The sequence below is a fragment of the Bombina bombina genome, chromosome 7 (genome assembly GCF_027579735.1).
Source record: "Bombina bombina isolate aBomBom1 chromosome 7, aBomBom1.pri, whole genome shotgun sequence".
NCBI lineage: Eukaryota > Metazoa > Chordata > Amphibia > Anura > Bombinatoridae > Bombina > Bombina bombina.
Window position 1 is genome coordinate 243302270 of NC_069505.1, and position 24900 is coordinate 243327169.

Consider the following 24900-nt stretch of genomic DNA (forward strand, 5'->3'; position numbering starts at 1 on the left):
TGTGCGTGCAAATAACAATATGTATCTGTGTGTGTGCAAATAACAATGTGTGTGTGTGCAAATAACAATGTGTGTGTGTGCAAATAACAATGTGTGTGTGTGCAAATAACAATATGTGTGTGTGCAAATAACGTGTGTGTGCAAATAACAGTGTGTGTGTGTGTGTGCAAATAACAATATGTGTGCGTGTGCGCAAATAAATACATGTGTGTGCGCAAATAACAATGTGTGTGTGTGTGTGCAAATAACAATGTGTGTGTGCAAATAACAATGTGTGTGTGTGTGTGCAAATAACAATGTGTGTTTGTGCAAATAACAATGTGTGTGTTCAAATAACACTGTAGGTGTGTGCAAATAACAATATGTGTGTATGTGCGCAATTACATATTTCTTTCCTAAGATATGGTGAGTCCACAACGTCATCAATTACTGTTGGGAATATTACTCCTGGCCAGCAGGAGGAGGCAAAGAGCATCATAGCAAAGCTGTTAAGTGTCAGTCCCCTACCCATAATCCCCAGTCATTCTCTTTGCCGCTGTTAAATGGAGGAGGTGAAGTTTTGGTGTCTGAAGAAAATTGGATTTCTTTTGCTACAAGCAAGTTTTTTGGGTATAGCTGTAGTCCACGTCAATCTCTTCAGTAGAGTAGTGGTGGCTTTAAAACAGTTAGGAACTTGTAAGGTGGGCCTTGCTGCATTTTCCTAACATGTTGCTGCCCTAGTACAGGAAGCCAGAGTAGGTTTACGCTGTTCTTTCTTTTTTACACAGGTCTCTGTAAGGAGTGGCTTCCTTACACGCTGGCTGTGCTGTCCTCCTGCTTGACAGCTAGATGTGTAGGTAAGTTCCATTTGTCTTGTGGGGCTAGGAGACTGGCACTTGTGGGGGTTAAATTGAATCCAACTCTGCATTTATTGTGGGACTGAAATCCTGAGTTCAGGATAGATTATGGCAGGGGCAGGCACGTTTGTAATGTGACTTAGAGACAGGGATTAATCTCCTTTATATGTAGTAAGGAGTTAACCCCAATCCGGTGGCTCAAGAATTTTATTTTTAAATTAAGAGGATTTTACTCGATCGCATACCATTACGATCATTGCCGGCTCTGACGCAGTAATTTCTGTCAGATAGCGCCTGTGTTATTTTCTCTTTGTCTTTTCCGGGTAGAAACACGCGCTTACATGTGTGGCACATTCTTTTTTGCCGGTCATGTGACCATTTGCTTTGACTCTGCTTAGAAGCAGTTGAAAGAATCCCGTCTTGCAGTTCAGTGTTTTTCCATTTTGGAGGGGCAGGTAGACACCCCAGCTAACTGCTGAGGTGTAGAAGTGGTCAAAATTTATAACTAATATTTGTATATTATTTATTTCTGCTCAAGTTTATACTGCATTGTTGGGTGACGTGCTTCAAACTAAGAGGCATTATTTAAAGTAGCAGTATGTCTAAGGTTAAATAAAAAAAAATTCTGCCATGGAACAGGATTATGTTTCCGTGGACAATTGTCTGCTTTGCTTAGAAAACCAAATTGTTTCGCCCTTGCAATTTTGTTCCTCATGTATAGAGAGGAAAAATAAACATAAACTTTTTGTTTCTGAGCCAACTGTCTTTCATGATGATGCTGTTCAGGCAATGCCACAGCTTTCTGCTCAAACGTCCCAAGCCTTAGTGGCGTCACATACAGTGTCCTGTAGTTCCTCTCAGGCACCTGGAGAAGTGTATTTGCCGGCAGAAATTGCAGCTCAGGTATCCTCTGCGGTATCTGCAGACTTGTCTGCCATTCCTATGCTAAAGGGAAAACGCAAGAGGAATGTTAAAGAGTCAGATGCTAAGGTTTCTGTCTCAAACTCTGCTATTTAAATTGCTCCCTCTCATAAGTCTGATAAGGAAGATAAGTCAGTAGCCTCTGAGGGTGAAATCTCAGCTTCAGACAGTCTAATTACTTCAGATTTAAGCTTGAACACCTCCGTGTATTGTTAAAGGAGGTTTTGGCTACTTTGGACGACTCCAACCTGCCTGTCATTGTCAACCCCAAGAAAGCAAGTAAACTTAATAAGTACTTTGATGTTCTTTCCTCTGTGGAAGTGTTTCGTGTTCCAGACCGTGCTACGGAGATTATTGCGCAGGAATGGGAGAGACCGAGGATACCATTTTCTCCGTCTCCTGTTTTTAAAAAGATGTTTCCTGTCGCTGACTCCATCAAAGATTCATAGTGCACGGTGCCTAAGGTAGAAGGGACTATTTCTACTCTGCCTAAGAGAACTACTATTCCTATAGAGGATAGCTTGCCTTTTAAAAATCCTATGGACAAAAAGCTGGAGGATTATTTAAAGAGGATGTATGTTCATCAAGGACTTATGTTATTTATAAGCCCAAGCTTTTAGTGCTTCCTTACAAACGTAAGACCTTGTTTGGCAGAAATAATCTCTGACATTACTGGTGGAAAAGGGTCTTTTCTACCACAAGACAAGAAAAATAGATCTAAAGGATCTAATTTTCGTTCCTTTCGTAATCCCAGAGGAAAGTTTTCCTCTTCCAAGCAGGAACAATCAAAGTCTTCTTGGAAGCCCAATCAGTCTTGGAACAAGGGGAAGCAATTTAAGAACCCTGCATCTAAGTCTAAGTCAGCATGAAGGGGTTGTCCCAGGTCCAGAAGCGGATCAAGTGGGGGGCAGACTTTCTCTGTTTTATCCAGCTTGGGTACGAGATGTCCCAGATCCTTGGGCTGTGGACATAGTGTCTCAGGGTTACAAAATAGAATTTAAAACTTTTCCTCCCAGGGACAGGTTTCTTCTCTCAAGATTATCTGCAGACCAGATAAAAAGAAAGGCATTCTTTAATTGTGTTAGGGACCTATCTTCCCTGGGAGTGATAGTTCCTGTTCCTGAAAGGGACAGGGTCTGGGATTCTATTCCAAACTGTTTGTGGTTCCCAAAAAAGAGGGAACTTTTCATCCTTTTTTAGAACTAAAGTGTCTAAACAAGTTTCTCAGGGTGCCATCCTTCAAAATGGAGACCATTCAGTCCATTCTCCCCTTGGTACACGAGGGTCAGTTTATGACGACCATAGACCTGAAGGATGCGTATCTAAATGTTCCCATTCACAGGGATCATCACAAGTACCTGAGAATCACCTTTCTAGACAAACACTTTCAGTTTGTGGCTCTTCCGTTTGGCCTTGCCACAGCTCCCAGAATATTTTCAAAGATTCCGGGGGCTCTCTTGGCAGTGATCAGGGCTTGGGGAATTGCAGTGGCTTACCTGGACGACATATTGGTTCAGGCGCCATTTTTTCAACAAGCAAACTCTCATACAGAGATCTTGTTTTCTTTCATGTAATTAACAAGAGTCCATGAGCTAGTGACGTATGGGATATACATTCCTACCAGGAGGGGCAAAGTTTCCCAAACCTTAAAATGCCTATAAATACACCCCTCACCACACCCACAAATCAGTTTTACAAACTTTGCCTCCAAGGGAGGTGGTGAAGTAAGTTTGTGCTAGATTCTACGTTGATATGCGCTCCGCAGCAAGTTGGAGCCCGGTTTTCCTCTCAGCGTGCAGTGAATGTCAGAGGGATGTGAGGAGAGTATTGCCTATTGAATGCAGTGATCTCCTTCTACGGGGTCTATTTCATAAGGTTCTCTGTTATCGGTCGTAGAGATTCATCTCTTACCTCCCTTTTCAGATCGACGATATACTCTTATATTTACCATTTCCTCTACTGATTCTCGTTTCAGTACTGGTTTGGCTTTCTACAAACATGTAGATGAGTGTCCTGGGGTAAGTAAGTCTTATTTTCTGTGACACTCTAAGCTATGGTTGGGCACTTTATTTATAAAGTTCTAAATATATGTATTCAAACATTTATTTGCCTTGACTCAGAATGTTCAACTTTCCTTATTTCCAGACAGTCAGTTTCATATTTGGGATTATGCTTTAAATTATCATATTTTGTCTTACCTCAAAAATTTGACTTTTTTCCCTGTGGGCTGTTAGGCTCGCGGGGGCTGAAAATGCTTCATTTTATTGCGTCATTTTTGGCGCGGATTTTTTTGGCGCAAAAATTCATTTCCGTTTCCGGCGTCATACGTGTCGCCGGAAGTTGCGTCATTTTTTGACGTTATTTTGCGCCAAAAATGTCGGCGTTCCGGATGTGGCGTCATTTTTGGCGCCAAAAGCATTTTGGCGCCAAAAAATATGGGCGTCGCTTTTTTCTCCACATTATTTCAGTCTCATTTTCATTTGCTTCTGGTTGCTAGAAGCTTGATGTTTGGCATTTTTTTCCCATTCCTGAAACTGTCTTATAAGGAATTTGATTTATTTTGCTTTATATGTTGTTTTTTCTCTTACATATTGCAAGATGTCTCACGTTGCATCTGAGCCAGAAGATACTACAGGAAAACCACTGCCTGCTGGATCTACCAAAGCTAAGTGTATCTGCTGTAAACTTTTGGTAGCTATTTCTCCAGCTGTTGTTTGTATTAATTGTCATGACAAACTTGTTAAAGCAGATAATATTTCCTTTAGTGATGTACCATTGCCTGTTGCAGTTCCCTCAACATCTAAGGTGCAGAATGTTCCTGATAACATAAGAGATTTTGTTTCTGAATCCATAAAGAAGGCTTTGTCTGTTATTTCTCCTTCTAGTAAACGTAAAAAGTCTTTTAAATCTTCTCTTTCTACAGATGAATTTTTAAATGAACACCATCATTCTGATTCTTTGGACTCTTCTAGTTCAGAGGATTCTGTCTCAGAGATTGATGCTGATAAATCTTCATATTTATTTAAGATGGAATTTATTCGCTCTTTACTTAAAGAAGTACTAATTGCTTTAGAAATAGAGGATTCTAGTCCTCTTGATACTAATTCTATACGTTTGGATAAGGTTTTTAAAGCTCCTGCGGTTATTCCAGAAGTCTTTCCTGTTCCTAATGCTATTTCTGCAGTAATTGCTAAGGAATGGGATAAATTGGGTAATTCATTTACTCCTTCTAAACGTTTTAAGCAATTATATCCTGTTCCGCCTGACAGGTTAGAATTTTGGGACAAAATCCCTAAAGTTGATGGGGCTATTTCTACCCTTGCTAAACGTACTACCATTCCTACGTCAGATGGTACCTCGTTTAAGGATCCTTTAGATAGAAAAATTGAATCTTTTCTAAGAAAAGCTTATCTATGTTCAGGTAATCTTCTTAGACCTGCTATATCATTGGCTGATGTTGCTGCAGCTTCAACTTTTTGGTTGGAAACTCTAGCGCAACAAGTAACAAATCGTGATTCTCATGATATTATTATTCTTCTCCAGCATGCTAATAATTTCATCTGTGATGCCATTTTTGATATTATTAGAGTTGATGTTAGATCTATGTCTCTGGCTATCTTAGCCAGAAGAGCTTTATGGCTTAAGACTTGGAATGCTGATATGGCTTCTAAATCAACTCTACTTTCCATTTCTTTCCAGGGAAACAAATTATTTGGTTCTCAGTTGGATTCTATTATTTCAACTGTTACTGGTGGGAAAGGAACTTTTTTACCACAGGATAAAAAATCTAAAGGTAAAAACAGGGCTAACAATCGTTTTCGTTCCTTTCGTTTCAACAAAGAACAAAAGCCTGATCCTTCGTCCTCAGGAGCAGTTTCAGTTTGGAAACCATCTCCAGTCTGGAATAAATCCAAGCCTGCTAGAAAGGCAAAGCCTGCTTCTAAGTTCACATGAAGGTACGGCCCTCATTCCAGTTCAGCTGGTAGGGGGCAGGTTACGTTTTTTCAAAGAAATTTGAATCAAATCTGTTCACAATCTTTGGATTCAGAACATTGTTTCAGAAGGGTACAGAATTGGTTTCAAGATGAGACCTCCTGCAAAGAGATTTTTTCTTTCCCATGTCCCAGTAAATCCAGTGAAAGCTCAAGCATTTCTGAATTGTGTTTCAGATCTAGAGTTGGCTGGAGTAATTATGCCAGTTCCAGTTCCGGAACAGGGGATGGGGTTTTATTCAAATCTCTTCATTGTACCAAAGAAGGAGAATTCCTTCAGACCAGTTCTGGATCTAAAATTATTGAATCGTTATGTAAGGATACCAACGTTCAAGATGGTAACTGTAAGGACTATATTGCCTTTTGTTCAGCAAGGGAATTATATGTCCACAATAGATTTACAGGATGCATATCTGCATATTCCGATTCATCCAGATCATTATCAGTTCCTGAGATTCTCTTTTCTAGACAAGCATTACCAATTTGTGGCTCTACCGTTTGGCCTTGCTACAGCTCCAAGAATTTTCACAAAGATTCTCGGTGCCCTTCTGTCTGTAATCAGAGAACAGGGTATTGTGGTATTTCCTTATTTGGACGATATCTTGGTACTTGCTCCGTCTTTACATTTAGCAGAGTCTCATACGAATCGACTTGTGTTGTTTCTTCAAGATCATGGTTGGAGGATCAATTTACCAAAAAGTTCTTTGATTCCTCAAACAAGGGTAACCTTTCTGGGTTTCCAGATAGATTCAGTGTCCATGACTCTGTCTTTAACAGACAAGAGACGTCTAAAATTGATTACAGCTTGTCGAAACCTTCAGTCACAATCATTCCCTTCGGTAGCCTTATGCATGGAAATTCTAGGTCTTATGACTGCTGCATCGGACGCGATCCCCTTTGCTCGTTTTCACATGCGACCTCTTCAGCTCTGTATGCTGAACCAATGGTGCAGGGATTACACGAAGATATCTCAATTAATATCTTTAAAACCGATTGTTCGACACTCTCTAACGTGGTGGACAAATCACCATCGTTTAATTCAGGGGGCTTCTTTTGTTCTTCCGACCTGGACTGTAATTTCAACAGATGCAAGTCTCACAGGTTGGGGAGCTGTGTGGGGATCTCTGACGGCACAAGGAGTTTGGGAATCTCAGGAGGTGAGATTACCGATCAATATTTTGGAACTCCGTGCAATTTTCAGAGCTCTTCAGTTTTGGCCTCTTCTGAAGAGAGAATCGTTCATTTGTTTTCAGACAGACAATGTCACAACTGTGGCATACATCAATCATCAAGGAGGGACTCACAGTCCTCTGGCTATGAAAGAAGTATCTCGAATTTTGGTTTGGGCGGAATCCAGCTCCTGTCTAATCTCTGCGGTTCATATCCCAGGTGTAGACAATTGGGAAGCGGATTATCTCAGTCGCCAAACGTTGCATCCGGGCGAATGGTCTCTTCACCCAGAGGTATTTCTTCAGATTGTTCAATTGTGGGGGCTCCCAGAGATAGATCTGATGGCCTCTCATCTAAACAAGAAACTTCCCAGGTATCTGTCCAGATCCCGGGATCCTCAGGCGGAGGCAGTGGATGCATTATCACTTCCTTGGAAGTATCATCCTGCCTATATCTTTCCGCCTCTAGTTCTTCTTCCAAGAGTAATCTCCAAGATTCTGAGGGAATGCTCGTTTGTTCTGCTAATAGCTCCGGCATGGCCTCACAGGTTTTGGTATGCGGATCTTGTCCGGATGGCATCTTGCCAGCCATGGACTCTTCCGTTAAGACCAGACCTTCTGTCACAAGGTCCTTTTTTCCATCCGGATCTGAAATCCTTAAATTTAAAGGTATGGAGATTGAACGCTTGATTCTTGGTCATAGAGGTTTCTCTGACTCCGTGATTAATACTATGTTACAGGCTCGTAAATCTGTATCTCGAGAGATATATTATAGAGTCTGGAAGACTTATATTTCATGGTGTCTTTCTCATCATTTTTCTTGGCATTCTTTTAGAATACCGAGAATTTTACAATTTCTTCAGGATGGTTTGGATAAGGGTTTGTCCGCAAGTTCTTTGAAAGGACAAATCTCTGCTCTTTCTGTTCTTTTTCACAGAAAGATTGCTATTCTTCCTGATATTCATTGTTTTGTACAAGCTTTGGTTCGTATAAAACCTGTCATTAAGTCAATTTCTCCTCCTTGGAGTTTGAATTTGGTTCTGGGAGCTCTTCAAGCTCCTCCGTTTGAACCTATGCATTCATTGGACATTAAATTACTTTCTTGGAAAGTTTTGTTCCTTTTGGCCATCTCTTCTGCTAGAAGAGTTTCTGAATTATCTGCTCTTTCGTGTGAGTCTCCTTTTCTGATTTTTCATCAGGATAAGGCGGTGTTGCGAACTTCTTTTGAATTTTTACCTAAAGTTGTGAATTCCAACAACATTAGTAGAGAAATTGTGGTTCCTTCATTATGTCCTAATCCTAAGAATTCTAAGGAGAAATCATTGCATTCTTTGGATGTTGTTAGAGCTTTGAAATATTATGTTGAAGCTACGAAATCTTTCCGTAAGACTTCTAGTCTATTTGTTATCTTTTCCGGTTCTAGGAAAGGCCAGAAAGCTTCTGCCATTTCTTTGGCATCTTGGTTGAAATCTTTAATTCATCTTGCCTATGTTGAGTCGGGTAAAACTCCGCCTCAAAGAATTACAGCTCATTCTACTAGGTCAGTATCTACTTCCTGGGCGTTTAGGAATGAAGCTTCGGTTGACCAGATCTGCAAAGCAGCAACTTGGTCTTCTTTGCATACTTTTACTAAATTCTACCATTTTGATGTATTTTCTTCTTCTGAAGCAGTTTTTGGTAGAAAAGTTCTTCAGGCAGCGGTTTCAGTTTGAATCTTCTGCTTATGTTTTTTGTTAAACTTTATTTTGGGTGTGGATTATTTTCAGCAGGAATTGGCTGTCTTTATTTTATCCCTCCCTCTCTAGTGACTCTTGTGTGGAAAGATCCACATCTTGGGTAGTCATTATCCCATACGTCACTAGCTCATGGACTCTTGTTAATTACATGAAAGAAAACATAATTTATGTAAGAACTTACCTGATAAATTCATTTCTTTCATATTAACAAGAGTCCATGAGGCCCACCCTTTTTTGTGGTGGTTATGATTTTTTTGTATAAAGCACAATTATTCCAATTCCTTATTTTATATGCTTCGCACTTTTTCTTATCACCCCACTTCTTGGCTATTCGTTAAACTGATTTGTGGGTGTGGTGAGGGGTGTATTTATAGGCATTTTAAGGTTTGGGAAACTTTGCCCCTCCTGGTAGGAATGTATATCCCATACGTCACTAGCTCATGGACTCTTGTTAATATGAAAGAAATGAATTTATCAGGTAAGTTCTTACATAAATTATGTTGTTTCTACTTTCCCACGGATGGAAAGTGAATCTGGAAAAGAGTTCCCTTGTTCCAGCTACAAGGGTAGTTTTCTTAGGGACCATAATAGATTCCCTTTCTATGGAAATTTTTCTGACAGAGGTCAGAAAATCCAAGATTCTTGCCTCTCTTCAGTCTACTGTTCGGCCATCAGTGCCTCAATGTATGGAGGTAATTGGTCTGATGGTTACTTCCATAGACATCATTCCCTTCGCTCAATTCCATTTGAGAGCTCTACAGTTATGCATGCTCAGACAATGGAATGGGGACCATTCAGATCTGTCTGAGGATAAATCTAGATCAGTCGACGAGAGACTCTCCCGTGGTGGTGTTCTCAGGAGAATCTGTCTCGGGGCACATGCTTCCAGAGACCTTCCAGGGTCATTGTAACTGCAGACGCCAGCTGGGGAGCAGTCTGGGACTCGTTAAAAGCGCAGTGTCTATGGACTCGGGAGGAGTCTGTTCTACCCATAAAAATCTTTGAGTTGAGAGATATTTACAATGCTCTGATAGCGTGGCCTCAGTTTTCCTTAGCCCGGTTGATCAGTTTCCAGTTGGACAATATCACTTCATTGGCTTACATCAATCACCAGGGAGGAACTCAAAGTTTCTTAGCCATGATGGAGGTGGCTCGGATTATTTCCCACAATTGTTGTCTATCTGACATCCACATTCCAGGGGTGGATAACTCCATCCGGAGGTGTTCTCCGGGTTAACCCTTAAATGGAGGATGCCGGAGTTGGATCTGATGGCGTCTTGACAGAACACCAAGCTTCCAAGGTACGGTTCAAGGTCAAGAGATCCTCAGGCCGCCCTGATAGATGCTCTGGAGGTACTTTGGATTTTCAGTCTAGCATACCTGTTTCCTCCGTTTGTCTTTGCTCGTATCAAACAGGAGAAAGCATTGGTAATTCTCATAACTTTTGCGTGGCCTTGCAGGACCTGGTATGCAGACCTAGTGAAGATGTCATCTCTTCCACCTTGGAGTCTGCCTCTGAGGAAAGACCTTCTAACTCAGGGTCCATTCCTTCATCCAAATCTAGTTTCTCTGAAGCTGACTGCTTGGAGATTGAATGCTTAGTGTTGTCTAAGCGTGTTTTTTCTGAGTCGGTCATTGAGACCATAATTCAGGCTTGCAAGCCTGTTACTAGATAGATCTACCATAAGATATGGCGTAAATATCTTTATTGGTGTGAATCTAAGGGCTACCCTTGAAGTAGGGTCAGGATTCCTAGGATTTTGTCTTTTCTCCAGGATGGTCTGAAGAAAGGTTTGTCAGTCAGTTCTTTGAAGGGTCAGATTTCTGCATTATCTATTTTGCTACATAAGCGGACGTGCCAGATGTTCAAAAATGTTCTTTCATTATTCAGATAGAGAATACAATTTTAAAAAAGTTTCCAATTTACTTCTATTATCAAATCTACTTTGTTCTCATGTTATTCTTTGTTGAAGGGATACCTAGGTAGGTAGCGTGCACATGCCTGAAGCACTACATGACAGGAAATAGTGCTGCAATCTAGTGCTCCTGCTTATGTATAACATTGTTGCAAAACTGCTGCCATATAGTGCTGTAGACATGTGCACACTTATGAGCTTAGATCCCAGCTTTTCAACAAAGGGTAACAAGAAAACAAATAAAATTTGATAACGGAAGTAAATTGGAATTGGATCTATCTGAATCATGAAAGAAATAATCTGGGTTTTATGTCCCTTTAAGGTTTTGCAACAGGCTCCGTTTGAGCCTTTACATTCCATAGATATTAATTTGTTATCTTGAAAGGTTTTGTTTCTTGTTGCTATTTCTTCTGCTCGGAGTGTCTCAGAGTTCTCAGCCCTGCAGTATGATTCTCCTTATCTTTCATGCTGACAATGCGGTTCTTCGTACTAAGTTTGGTTTTCTTCCTAAAGTGGTTTCTGGTAGAAATATTAACCAGGAAATCGTTGTTCCTTCTCTATGTCCTAATCCTTTTTCTCATAAGGAACTTTTGTTGCACAACTTGGAGGTTGCGCATGCTCTAAAATTCTACCTTCAAGCGACTAAGGACTTTTGTCAGTCCTCCGCCTTGTTTGTTTTTTTGGAAAGCGTAAAGGTCAGAAAGCTACTGCTACTTCTTTCTCTCTGGTTGAGAAGTATGATCTGTTTAGCTTATGAGACTGCTGGTCAGCAGCCTCCTGAGAGAATAACAGCTCATTCCACTAGGGCTGTTTCGTCTTCTTGGGCTTTTAAAAATGAAGCTTCTGTGGAACAGATTTGCAAGGCTGCAACTTAGTCCTCTCTGCATACTTTTTCCAAATTTAATACTCTTGCCTCAGCTGAGGCTTCTTTTAGGAGAGAGGTTTTTCAAGCGGTGGTGCCTTCTGTTTAGGTCTGCCTGTCTTGTTTTCCCTCCCTAGTTATCTTTGTCCTCTAGCTTGGGTATTGGTTCCCAACGTTAATTGATAATGTCGTGGACTCACCATATCTTAGGAAAGATAACAAAATGTATGCTTACTTGATGAATTTCTTTCTTTCCGGATATGGTGAGTCCACGACCCCACACTTAAATTTAAGACAGTTATTTTTTACTAAACCTCAGGCACCTCTACACCTTTGTGTTATTCCTTTTCCATTTCCCTTCGGTCGAATGACTGGGGATTATGGGTAGGGGAGTGACACTTAACAGCTTTGCTGTGGTGCTCTTTGCCTCCTCCTGCTGGGCAGGAGTGATATTCCCAACAGTAATTGATGACGACGTGGACTCACCATATCCGGAAAGAAAGACATTTTTTGTTTTTCTTCAGTTGTATTTAAATAAACACTTATATTTAAATAAACACTTATTTTTTTGTCCATAGTGCTTACATTCCTCTCAACAATTACTTGGTCTTTAATGATGTTGACGGACTTTACACATATACTTTTGAAGCAGAAAGAAAGGTTTGTATTTAAGGACCATTAAACAAAATGTGCAAATGTTAAAGGATAATGAAACCCATTTTCTTTCCAAAGGCAGAGAGAGTCCACAACTTCATTCATTCACTGTTGGGAATATCAACACCTGGCCACCAGAAGGAGGCAAAGACACCCCACGCAAAGGCTATAAATATCCCTCCCACTTCCCCTATCCCCCCAGTTATTCTTTGCCTTTTGTCACTATAGGAGGATGGCAGAGAAGTGTTAGAAGAAAATTTTAGCCCATTAATGGGTATTTTTCCTTCAAGTGTGGACTGGGTTGTGTGAGTAACCACGTAATCCTCTCAGTGAGAGTTGTGGTGAATGCTGGATCTAGATGTCGCAGGGAACGTTCTCTGATCACTATCTAGACTTAAAGCTATCACCTCCTGGGAAATCAGTGTTAACGCTTTACACTGTTTTCTCCTTCTCTTCAGGTCCCTGTTAGATGTGTTTGAGACTGTCAGACCTTGAGGCGCTGTGCCTGCTCCACAGCTTTGATCCTGGAGGGTGAGTCCTTTATATTGCTTGAGGGATTATGCCTAGTAGGGCTGCAAATTTCCTGAGGTTATGGGGACATTTAGGTAAACCGTTCACAGTGTGATACTTTTATTTCTCTTCCGGATATGGGGATATTTAATACCTTTTATAATATGGAGGTTATTTACTTAGCAGTTGGGGCCAATCTATATGTGTGCTGCTTAGCTCCTTACAAGAAAAAGAAGGGGAGTGGTGTGAGTGCTAGCTGTAAGGTATATTGCTATCTATTTCTATAGGTGATCATTGATTCCTAAGAAATGATCCAAAAAATATTGTGCAAAGAAAGGAAGTGTGGGACAGAAGCGCTCCAAAAAAATGAAGCCTACCTTGCAAATTTTGTGTAGACAATTTTTTGCTGTGATAGTATTATGTTTTAAAGTGATAGTACTATGTTGTAGAGTGATCAATATTACTGATAAGTTTATAGTATTTCTAAATGTTCCCAATACAAAAATAAACAGATGAGACAAGGTGATTTGTACAAAATGTAACAAAAGATTTATTAAAATGCTAAAAATTGCTAATGTAGCACACTAAAGTTGCTATAAGATGCCGGCATCTATAATAATCAATATATTTAATACTAAGCGTACCTCAGCAATGATATGTTATCAATTGTAGGTAGCAATCTTACATATTAAATAGCGCTATTTTTGTATCTTAGGTAACGATTAGCAAAAAACAATAAAACAAAGCCAATACTTGTATGTTAAGCTAAAATGTTCCCAAATGGTTTGTGACTTATTCGTTGGTGTATAGTGTCTTTCACCAATATCAGAAGTAGCAGAATTAGATTCTTCGGCTGTGCACAGCTTTGTAACTCACAGTTTTCTGCTATACAAACGTGTATTGACAGTCCGTTGGGAGCTCCGGTATAGATGGTGACGTCAGACCTCTTCCGGTCCAATCAGCAAGCGTTGTGAATCTCGCCCACTTCAAGAAATCCTGTGTCAAAAAACACAGAGCGAGTCTTCAATTTCCAGCTTGGATTATAAAGGTGTTGATTCTGTTTGAAACCTTTAAAGCAACAGCTTAGTGAGGATCAGTTGTAGTCTCTTTGTGTAGTGTCTTTGATCCGGATTGCTTGGTTAGCATAAAGCCTAAACCTGGTAGGCAATGATAGTAGCTTAACACTTGGAGCAGGAATTATACACATAGTTTATGTCTACAAAGTTTGACACAAACAATGTACCTGCAAGGTGTTTTGAATATAGATAAAGAGAACAGACTTAGTAACACAGGAATTATACATATGCCCAAAAAGTTGATACAACAAAGTTAGGGGATGAAGCTGATTGTTACAAGTATATAAAATATATAGTACAGAGAGTAAAAACAAATTCTACGCGTTTCGGTAGTCACAGCTACCTTTATCAAGATCCCCTAACTTTGTTGTATCAATTTTTTGGGCATATGAATAATTCCTGTGTTACTAAGTCTGTTCTCTTTATATTCAAAACACATTGCAGGTACATTGTTTGTGTCAAACTTTGTAGACATAAACTATATGTATAATTCCTGCTCCAAGTGTTAAGCTACTATCATTGCCTACCTGGTTTAGGCTTTATGCTAACCAAGCAATCCGGATCAAAGACACTACATAAAGAGACTACAACTGATCCTCACTAAGCTGTTGCTTTAAAGGGCCATAATACCCAAATGTTTAAACACTTGAAAGTGATGCAGCATAGCTGTAAAAAGCTGATTAGAAAATATCACTTGAACATCTCTATGTAAAAAAGAAAGATATTTTACCTCAAAAGTTCCTCAGTAGCCACCTCCCATTGTAAAGGATTTCTAAGCAGCATTTTAGTGTGTTTGTCCTGGGACATCTGAAGGGACTAGCATCGTGCACTCTCATATTATTTCACCAATCAGGTAAAGGAAGCTTACTATGAAATCTCATGAGAGTTAAGTCAAATCTCATGAGATCACAGTAAGAGTTCATGACCTCAGCACTGCTGATGCTGATTGGCTGCTGTTTATTTCTTCATTTTATTTTTTTTTTTACCTGCAGCTGGGAGCAGCTGAGTATAACTTTTTACACAGAACTTACTCTGCTGAGCTGAGGAAATTGTGAGGTAAAATATCTTCCTTTTTTACATAGAGATGCTCAGGTGATATTTTCCTGTCAGCTTTTTACAGTTATACTGCATCAGTTTCAAGTGATTTAGCATATGAGTATTATGTCCCTTTAAAGGTTTCAAACAGAATCAACACCTTTATAATCCAAGGTGGAAATTGAAGACTCGCTCTGTGTTTTTTGACACAGGATTTCTTGAAGTGGGCGAGATTCACAATGCTTGCTGATTGGACCGGAAGAGGTCTGATGTCACCATCTATACCGGAGCTCCCAACGGACTGTCAATACACGTTTGTATAGCGGAAAACTGTGAGTTACAAAGCTGTGCACAGCCGAAGAATCTATTTCTGCTATTTCTGATATTGGTGAAAGACACTATACACCAACGAATAAGTCACAAACCATTTGGGAACATTTTAGCTTAACATACAAGTATATTGGCTTTGTTTTATTGTTTTTTGCTAATAGTTACCTAAGATACAAAAATAGCGCTATTTAATATGTAAGATTGCTACCTACAATTGATAACATATCATTGCTGAGGTACGCTTAGTATTAAATATATTGATTATTATAGATGCCGGCATCTTATAGCAACTTTAGTGTGCTACATTAGCAATTTTTAGAATTTTAATAAATCTTTTGTTACATTTTGTACAAATCCCTTCTTGTCACCTTGTCTCATCTGTTTTTTGTATTGGGAACATTTAGAAATACTATAAACTTATCATTAATATTGATCACTCTACAACATAGTACTATCACTTTAAAACATAATACTATCACGGCAAAAAATTTGTCTACACAAAATTTACAAGGTAGGCTTCATTTTTTTGGAGCGCTGCATAACTCCTTGCCAACCGGAGGACGTGTGTAAGGGTTTTTTTGGCTCATAAAGAACTTTGACAGACGATGCAGGACAGTTTGGGAAAAATGTCCCACTGGGGCCTTTTTTACCGCTATGCAGCTGATATTCAGCTTTGCACGATTTCTCTACTAGCTGTGGGCGGTCTCTAGATGCGCACCATGTGACTAGGGCACAGTTTCTGAGGCTGGTCGGAAGTTTGCTCCTGCGTAGCGATCAGCGTAACGAGTTTGCTGCAGGCATTGGGAGAGAGATCCTGACTTCATTCAGGTCATGCTTGTCTAGCTAGAAGGTGGTGAGTACCTTAGCTGAGGCTGAGGGTAGAGGTGCCACGCAAAGTTTTAAAATTTATTTTTGTTGCTATAATATTGAGACCTTATACCACCTGCTATGGAGAATTCTGATATTATCCCCTCAGAACGTTCTGTTTCAGCGATCACTGTAGCAAATGCATGTTTATATTGAGAGGAGACTATGGTTTGCCCACATGCACAATTCTGTTCTGTGTTAAAGACCAAGAAGGGGTCTAAATCTGGTCTATCCTCTGGTACTTGTATACGCTCTGAGCCTTCTACCTCTCAGGACTCCGTTGTCCATGAGATGCCTTTTCTGCATCCGCAGTCCCCCTTTAACCCTATGACACAGGCAGTGCCTGCAGCTCAGCTTTATCTCTGGCTGGAGGTAATTTTTTGCCAGCAGATTTTACTTCACAGCTTCAAGCTGCGGTATCGGCTGCATTAAACACTTTGCCTATCTCGGGGAAACGTAAGAGAAAGGTTAAAGGGACACTGTACCCAAATTTTTTCTTTTGTGATTCAGATAGAGCATGCAATTTTAAGCAACTTTCTAATTTACTCCTATTATCAATTTTTCTGCGTTCTCTTGCTATAATTATTTGAAAAATGCATCTAAGCTTTTTCTTGGTTTCAGTACTCTGGACAGCACTTTTTTATTGGTGGATGAATTTATCCACCAATCAGCAAGGACAACCCAGGTTGTTCACCAAAAATGGGCCGGCATCTAAACTTACATTCTTGCATTTCAAATAAAGATACCAAGAGAATGAAGAAAATTTGATAATAGGAGTAAATTAGAAAGTTGCTTAAAATTTCATGCTCAATCTGAATCACGAAAGAATTTTTTTGGGTACAGTGTCCCTTTAAGCATAGTTCCACTGTCTTGGTGGTTAACTCCCCTATTCAGTCTGAGTTGGCTAGTTTGTCTCACCTTTCTGAGGAGGATCTAACCTTGGTTGCATCTGAAGGTAAGCTTTTGGAGTCAGAGGTATCTGAAATCACCTACTCCTGAGGAACCACATTTTAGGTTTAATGTTGAACATCTTTGCTTTCTTCTGAAGTATTGTTTACCCTAGAGGTTCCAGACACTAAGTTCCCTGAGGAACCTATTATCCCTAAATTAGATAGGGTCTATGAGGAGAAGTAGGTTCCTGAAACCTTCCCAGTCTCAGTACGAATGGCAAAAAATATTTCTATAGAATGGGAAAAGATTGGAACTCCTTTCTCCCCTTTTTCTTCCTTTTAAGAAGCTGTTTCTGGTCCCTGAATTACATTTAGAGTTATGGAACTCCATCCCTAGAGTAGACGGGGCCATTTCTACTCTCGCCAAGCATACTACTATCCCTCTAGAGGATAGCTCCTCTTTTAGAGATCCCATGGACAGGAAGTTGGAAAGCTATTTAAGAAAGATGTTTCAACATATGGTCCTCTTATTTCAACCAGCGGCCGATGTAGCCGCAGTCGCAGGTGCTGCTACCTACTGGTGTGTTTCCTTATCAGTACTAATTGAAGTTGAATCCCCCTTGGAGGATATACAGGACAGGATTAAGGCTCTCAAAGATAGCCAACTCCTTTATTTGTGGTGCTAGTATGCAAATTGTCCGTCTGAATGCTAATGCTACAGGGTTTTGCAGTTTTGTTGCGTAGATCGCTTTGGTTAAAGTCTTGGTCCGCAGATATGGTTACTAAGACCAGACTTTACCATTCAAGGGGAAGATTTTGTTCAGGCCAGGGCTGGACTCCATCATCTCCACTGTAACAGGAGGGAAGGGTGCTTTCTCTTGTAAGATGCATCGAGTCCAGGGATTCATCCTTACTTGTGGGATATTCTCCTCCCCTACAGGAAGTGGCAGAGAGAGCACCCACAGCAGAGCTGCCTATATAGCTCCCCCCTTAGCTCCACCCTCCAGTCATTCTTTCTGCCTAGTTAACTGCTAGGAAGGGCAAAGAGGAGTGTGGTGACAAAAATGTTAGGTTTTTTATTTTCTCATGCAAAAGTTGGTTATTTTTAAATGGTACCAGGGATGAAGATTTCTGCAAGGAGGATGATGATCTTAGCATTTTGTAACTAAGATCCACTGCTGTTCTCACAAGGGCTGAAGAGTACAGGAAAACTTCAGTTGGGGGAACAGTTTGCAGGCTAAACTGCATTAAGGTATGTTCAGTCTATTTCTTTCTAGACAGACTATGTTATTTCTAGAAAAGGCTGGCAATATCCCCATGAGGGAAGGGTAAGCTGTATTCAGACACTTGGATAGGAATTTCAGCTTGCATGAAGGGCTCATTAGTTACTGGTGAAACTGTTTGGTAAAAACGTTTTTGTTTATTCAGTGAATGATGCAATGATAACGTTTTTTTGAAGGGACTAAAGGGGTCATTGTGGCTTGTTTTTGAGTTTACTAACCCACATGGTTAATTTAGAGACACGCTAGTGTTTGTCTGTTAGGCCTCAAAACATTGAGTGAGGTGGGAGGGGCCTATTTTCGTGCCTCAGTTGTGCACTCCAGTTTCTTTTCCTCTGAGACTTCTAACTGCTTCTCCAGAGGTTCCTGCCATGTTTGAGGGCTGTAAAAGAAGTTTTTTCCCCACAAATTGTTCTGAAGGGCAGGTAGGAGCCACAGCAGAACTGTGGCAAAGTGCTGAAAGTCTTTTTTTTTTTTACTGGTTTTGATGTTTTTTCAATCCGGTTTTGCCATTAAGGGGTTAATTGTTTATTTGCATAGCTGTGCAAAGTTACTAAGGCTATATGATACTACTGTAAAAATTTTGTTATGTTTACTGCTTTTTTACACTGTTTTGCAGAATTTGTGCAGCTTTTTTTCTCTTAAAGGCACAGTACCGTTTTATTTCTAAGTGTTATTTACTTTGATTACAGTGTTTTCCAAGCTTGCTTGTTACATTACTAGCCTGTTTAACATGTCTGACACCAAGGAAAATCCTTGTTCAATATGTTTGGAAGTCATTGTGGTACCCCCCTCTTAGAATGTGTCCCAATTGTACTGATATGTCCATAAACTATAAAGAACATATATTAGCACTTAAAAATAGAGCAATAGATGATTCTCAGTCAGAAGTAAATGAGGGTTTAGCATCTAGCTCTCCCCAAGTGTCACAACCAGTAACGCCCGCACAAGTGACGCCAAGTACCTATAGTGCATCAAATTAATTTATTTTACAAGACATGGCCACAGTTATGAATACAACCCTCACAGAGGTTTTATCCTGACTGCCTGGTTTTCAAGGAAAGCGGGACAGCTCTGGGTTAAGGAAAAATGCTGAGAAGTCTGACGCTTTAGTAGCCGTATCTGATATGCCCTCACAATGCTTTGAGGTAGGGGTGAGGGATTTGTTATCTGAGGGAGAAATTTCTGATTCAGGAAAGACGCTTCCTCAGACAGATTCTGATATGACGGCCTTTAAATTTAAGCTTGAACACCTCAGCTTATTGCTCAGGGAGGTATTAGCGGCTCTAGATGATTGTGACCCTATAGTGGTCCCAGAGAAATTGTGTAAGATGGATAAATACTTAGAGGTTCCTGTTTACACTGATGTTTTTTTCCAGTCCCTAAGAGGATTGTGAATATTATTGCTAAGGAGTGGGATAGACCAGGTATTCCGTTCATTCCCCCTCCTGTTTTTAAGAAAATGTTTCCCATATCTGACACCATGCGGGACTCATGGCAGACAGTTCCTAAGGTGGAGGGAGCTATTTCTACTCTGTCTAAGCGTACAACTATACCTATTGAAGTCAGTTGTGCTTTCAAACATCCTGTGGATAAAAAATTAGAGGGTCTCCTGAAGAAAATTGTTGTTCATCAAGGTTTTCTTCTTCAACCTATTGCGTGCATTGTTCCTGCACCTACTGCAGCTGCTTTCTGGTTTGAGGCTCTAGAAGAGGCTCTTCAGATGGAGACTCCATTAGAAGAAATTTTGGACAGAATTAAGGCCCTTAAATTGGCTAATTCTTTTATTACAGATGCCGCTTTTCAACTGGCTAAATTAGCGGCAAAGAATTCAGGTTTTGCCATTTTAGCACGCAGGGCGTTATAGCTTAAATCCTGGTCTGCTGATGTGTCATCTAAAACTAAACTTTTGAACATCCCTTTCAAAGGAAAGACCCTATTCGGGCCTGAACTGAAAGAGATTATTTCAGACATCACTGGAGGGAAAGGTCATGCCCTCCCTCAGGATAGATCAAATAAGATGAGGACCAAACAAAATAATTTTCGTTCCTTTTGGAATTTCAAGAGTGGTCCCGCTTCAGCTTCCTCTGCTGCAAAGCAAGAGGGGAATTTCTCTTGTTAAGTGTATCCAGTCCACGGATCATCCATTACTTATGGAATATATTCTCCTTCCCAACAGGAAGCTGCAAGAGTCCACCCACAGCAAAGCTGCTATATAGCTCCTCCCCTAACTGCCATATTCAGTCATTCTCTTGCAAGCCTCAACATAGATAGGAGGTCGTGAGAGTCTGTGGTGCTTTCTACTTAGTTTATTCTTCAATCAAAGGTTTGTTATTTTTAAATGGCACCGGAGTGTGCTGTTTATCTCAGGCAGTATTTGGAAGAAGAATCTGCCTGCGTTTTTCTATGATCTTAGCAGACGTAACTAAGATCCATTTGCTGTTCTCACACATTCTGAGGAGTGAGGTACTTCAGAGGGGGAATGGCGTGCAGGTTTTCCTGCAGATAAGGTATGTGCAGTAAAATATTTTTCTAGGAATGGAATTGACTAAGAAAATACTGCTGATACCGAAGTAATGTAAGTAAAGCCTTAAATGCAGCGATAGCGACTGGTATCAGGCTTATTAATAGAGATACATACTCTTGTAAAAATGTGTTTTAAAACGTTTGCTGGCATGTTTAATCGTTTTTTAACATATGTTTGGTGATAAAACTTATTGGGGCCTAAGTTTTTTCCACATGGCTGGCTTAAATTTTGCATAGAAACAGTTAACTGAAGCTTCCCACTGTTGGCTGTGGCAGTTTGTTGTGTCTGTTTTTAAAAACGTCTGTCTTTTTTTTTTTTTTTATCTGTTTTTTGCATTAAGGGGTTAATCATCCATTTGCAAGTGGGTGCAATGCTCTGTTACCTTATTACATGTACTGTAAAAATTTCGTTTGTTTTACTGCCTTTTTTTTTTCACTGTTTTTCAAATTTTGACAAAATTTGTTTCTCTTAAAGGCACAGTAACGTTTTATATATTTGCTTGTTAACTTGATTTAAAGTGTTTTCCAAGCTTACTAGTCTCATTATTAGTCTGTTCTAACATGTCTGACATAGAGGAAGCTCTGTGTTCATTATGTTTTAAAGCCATGGTGGAACCCCATCTTAGAATGTGTACCAGATGTACTGATTTCATGTTAAACAATAAAGATCATTTTTTGTCTTTAAAAACATTATCACCAGAGGATTCTGTCGTGGGGGTAGTTATGCCGACTAACTCTCCCCACGTGTCAGACCTTTTGACTCCCTCTTTAGGGACTCACGCTCAAATGGCGCCAAGTACATCAAGGGCACCCATAGCGTTTCTTTTACCAGGGGATTCTGTCGAGGGGAAAGTTATGCCGACTAACTCTCCCCACGTGTCAGACCCTTCGACTCCCGCTTCAGGGACTCACGCTCAAATGGCGCCAAGTACATCAAGGGCGCCCATAGCGTTTATTTTACAAGACATGGCAAAGGTGGTGAATAATATTCTGGCAGCAGTATTAGTCAGACTACCTGAAATTAAAGGAAAGCAGTTAGCTCTGGGGGTAGATACAGAGCATACAGACGCTTTAAGAACCATGTATGATACTACCTCACAATATGCTTAGTCTGTGGGTGATTATTTTTTTTTGACTCAGGGAAGATGATTTAACCTGATTCTGATATTTCTACATTTAAAATTTATGCTTGAGAACCTCCACTTGTTGCTCAGGGAGGCTTTGGCTGCTCTGAATGAATGTGTACAATCGCAGGGCCAGAGAAATTGTGTAGACTGGATAAATAATATGCAGTGCCGGTGTGTACTGATGTTTTTCCAATACCTAAAGAGGTTTACTAAAAATTTTTTAATAAGGAATGGGATAGACCAGGTGTGCCGTTCTCTTCCCCTCCTATTTTTTAGAAGAATGTTTTCTAATAGTTACCACCACACGGGACTTCTGGCAGACAGTTCCTAAGGTGGAGAGAAGAGTTTCTACTCTAGCTAAGCGTACCACTACCTCTGACGAGGACAGTTGTGCTTTTTAGATCCAATGGATAAAAAATGTTTATTCAACAGGGTTTTATCCTGCAGCCCCTTGCATACATTGCTTCTGTCACTGCTGCTGCGGCGTTCTGGGTTGAGTCTCTTGATGAGGCTTTACAGTTAAGCGACTCCATTGGATGAATATATTTGACAAGCTTATGCTAGCCAATTCCTTTGTTTTCTGATGCCTTGTTCATTTGACTAGACTAACGGCTAAGAATTCTGTTTTTTACTATACTGGCGCGCAGAGCGCTATGGCTTATATCATGGTCAGCTGTCGTGACTTTAATAAATAAGCTACTTAACTTCCCTTCAAGGGGCAGACCCTATTCGGGCCTGGTTTGAAGGAGATTATTGCTTATATCACTGGAGGAAAAGGTCATGCCCTTCCTCAGGATAGGTCTAAATCCAGGGCCAAAAAAAAAAAAAAAGTCTAATTTTCGTACCTTTTAAAAACTTCAGGGCAGGTGTGGCATCCTCTTCCTCTAAGGCAAAACAAGAGGGAATTTTTGCTCAGTCCAAGGCGGTCTGGAGACAATCGGACCTGGAACAAAGATAAGCAGGCCAAGGAGCCTGCTGCTGCCTCTAAGGCAGCATGAAGGAACGGACCCCTATCCGGTAACGGATCCTATAGGGGGCAGACTTTCATTCTTTGCCCAGGCGTGGGCAAGAGATGCCCAGGATCCCTAGGCATTGGAATTTATATCCCAGAGATATCTTCTGGATTTCAAAGATTCCCCCCCAAAAAAAGGGGAGATTTCGCCTTTCACAATTATCTGCAAACCAGATAAAGAAGGAGGCATTCTTACATTGTGTACGAGATCCATCCAGTTCCAAGAGAGGAACAGGGACAGAGTTTTCTCCAACATAGGTGTGTCCGGTCCACGGCGTCATCCTTACTTGTGGGATATTCTCTTCCCCAACAGGAAATGGCAAAGAGCCCAGCAAAGCTGGTCACATGATCCCTCCTAGGCTCCGCCTACCCCAGTCATTCTCTTTGCCGTTGTACAGGCAACATCTCCACGGAGATGGCTTAGAGTTTTTTAGTGTTTAACTGTAGTTTTTATTATTCAATCAAGAGTTTGTTATTTTAAAATAGTGCTGGTATGTACTATTTACTCTGAAACAGAAAAGAGATGAAGATTTCTGTTTGTAAGAGGAAAATGATTTTAGCAACCGTTACTAAAATCGATGGCTGTTCCACACAGGACTGTTGAGAGGAATTAACTTCAGTTGAGGGAACAGTGAGCAGAATTTTACTGCTTGAGGTATGACACATTCTAACAAGACGATGTAATGCTGGAAGCTGTCATTTTCCCTATGGGATCCGGTAAGCCATTTTTATTACAGACAATAAATAAGGGCTTCACAAGGGCTTTTTAAGACTGTAGACATTTTCTGGGCTAAATCGATTCATATATAAACATATTTAGCCTTGAGGAATCATTTTAATCTGGGTATTTTGTAAAATAATATCGGCAGGCACTGTTTTGGACACCTTATTCTCTAGGGGCTTTCCCTAATCATAGGCAGAGTCTCATTTTCGCGCCGGTATTGCGCACTTGTTTTTGAGAAGCATGACATGCAGTCGCATGTGTGAGGAGCTCTGATACATAGAAAAGACTTTCTGAAGGCGTCATTTGGTATCGTATTCCCCTTTGGGCTTGGTTGGGTCTCAGCAAAGCAGATACCAGGGACTGTAAAGGGGTTAAAGATAAAAACGGCTCCGGTTCCGTTATTTTAAGGGTTAAAGCTTCCAAATTTGGTGTGCAATACTTTTAAGGCTTTAAGACACTGTGGTGAAATTTTGGTGAATTTTGAACAATTCTTCATACTTTTTCGCAATTGCAGTAATAAAGTGTGTTCAGTTTAAAATTTAAAGTGACAGTAACGGTTTTATTTTAAAACGTTTTTTGTACTTTGTTATCAAGTTTATGCCTGTTTAACATGTCTGAACTACCAGATAGACTGTGTTCTGAATGTGGGGAAGCCAAGGTTCCTTCTCATTTAAATAGATGTGATTTATGTGACACAAAATTTAGAGAAAATGATGCCCAAGATGATTCCTCAAGTGAGGGGAGTAAGCATGGTACTGCATCATCCCCTCCTTCGTCTACACCAGTCTTGCCCACTCAGGAGGCCCCTAGTACATCTAGCGCGCCAATACTCCTTACTATGCAACAATTAACGGCTGTAATGGATAATTCTATCAAAAACATTTTAGCCAAAATGCCCACTTATCAGCGTAAGCGCGACTGCTCTGTTTTAGATAATACTGAAGAGCATGAGGACGCTGATGATATTGTTTCTGAAGGGCCCCTACACCAGTCTGAGGGAGAAATTTCAGATTCAGGGAAAATTTCTCAACAAGCTGAACCTGATGTGATTACATTTAAATTTAAGTTGGAACATCTCCGCGCTCTGCTTAAGGAGGTGTTATCCACTCTGGATGATTGTGAGAATTTGATCATCCCAGAGAAACTATGTAAAATGGACAAGTTCCTAGAGGTCCCGGGGCCCCCAGAAGCTTTTCCTATACCCAAGCGGGTGGCGGACATTGTAAATAAAGAATGGGAAAGGCCCGGTATACCTTTCGTCCCTCCCCCCATATTTAAAAAATTGTTTCCTATGGTCGACCCCAGAAAGGACTTATGGCAGACAGTCCCCAAGGTCGAGGGGGGCGGTTTCTACTTTAAACAAACGCACCACTATACCCATAGAAGATAGTTGTGCTTTCAAAGATCCTATGGATAAAAAATTAGAAGGTTTGCTTA

General features: G+C 40.4%; 1 protein-coding gene across 1 annotated transcript in view; it reads left to right on the forward strand.

Moving 5' to 3' along the window:
- UBA3 (ubiquitin like modifier activating enzyme 3) overlaps positions 1 to 24900 on the forward strand; it is a gene marked incomplete in the record, with an annotated part of 304856 nt that overhangs the window by 212083 nt on the left and 67873 nt on the right. The window contains 1 exon segment of the mRNA XM_053720683.1: positions 12011 to 12092. Coding sequence (XP_053576658.1) covers positions 12011 to 12092 — 82 coding nt within the window.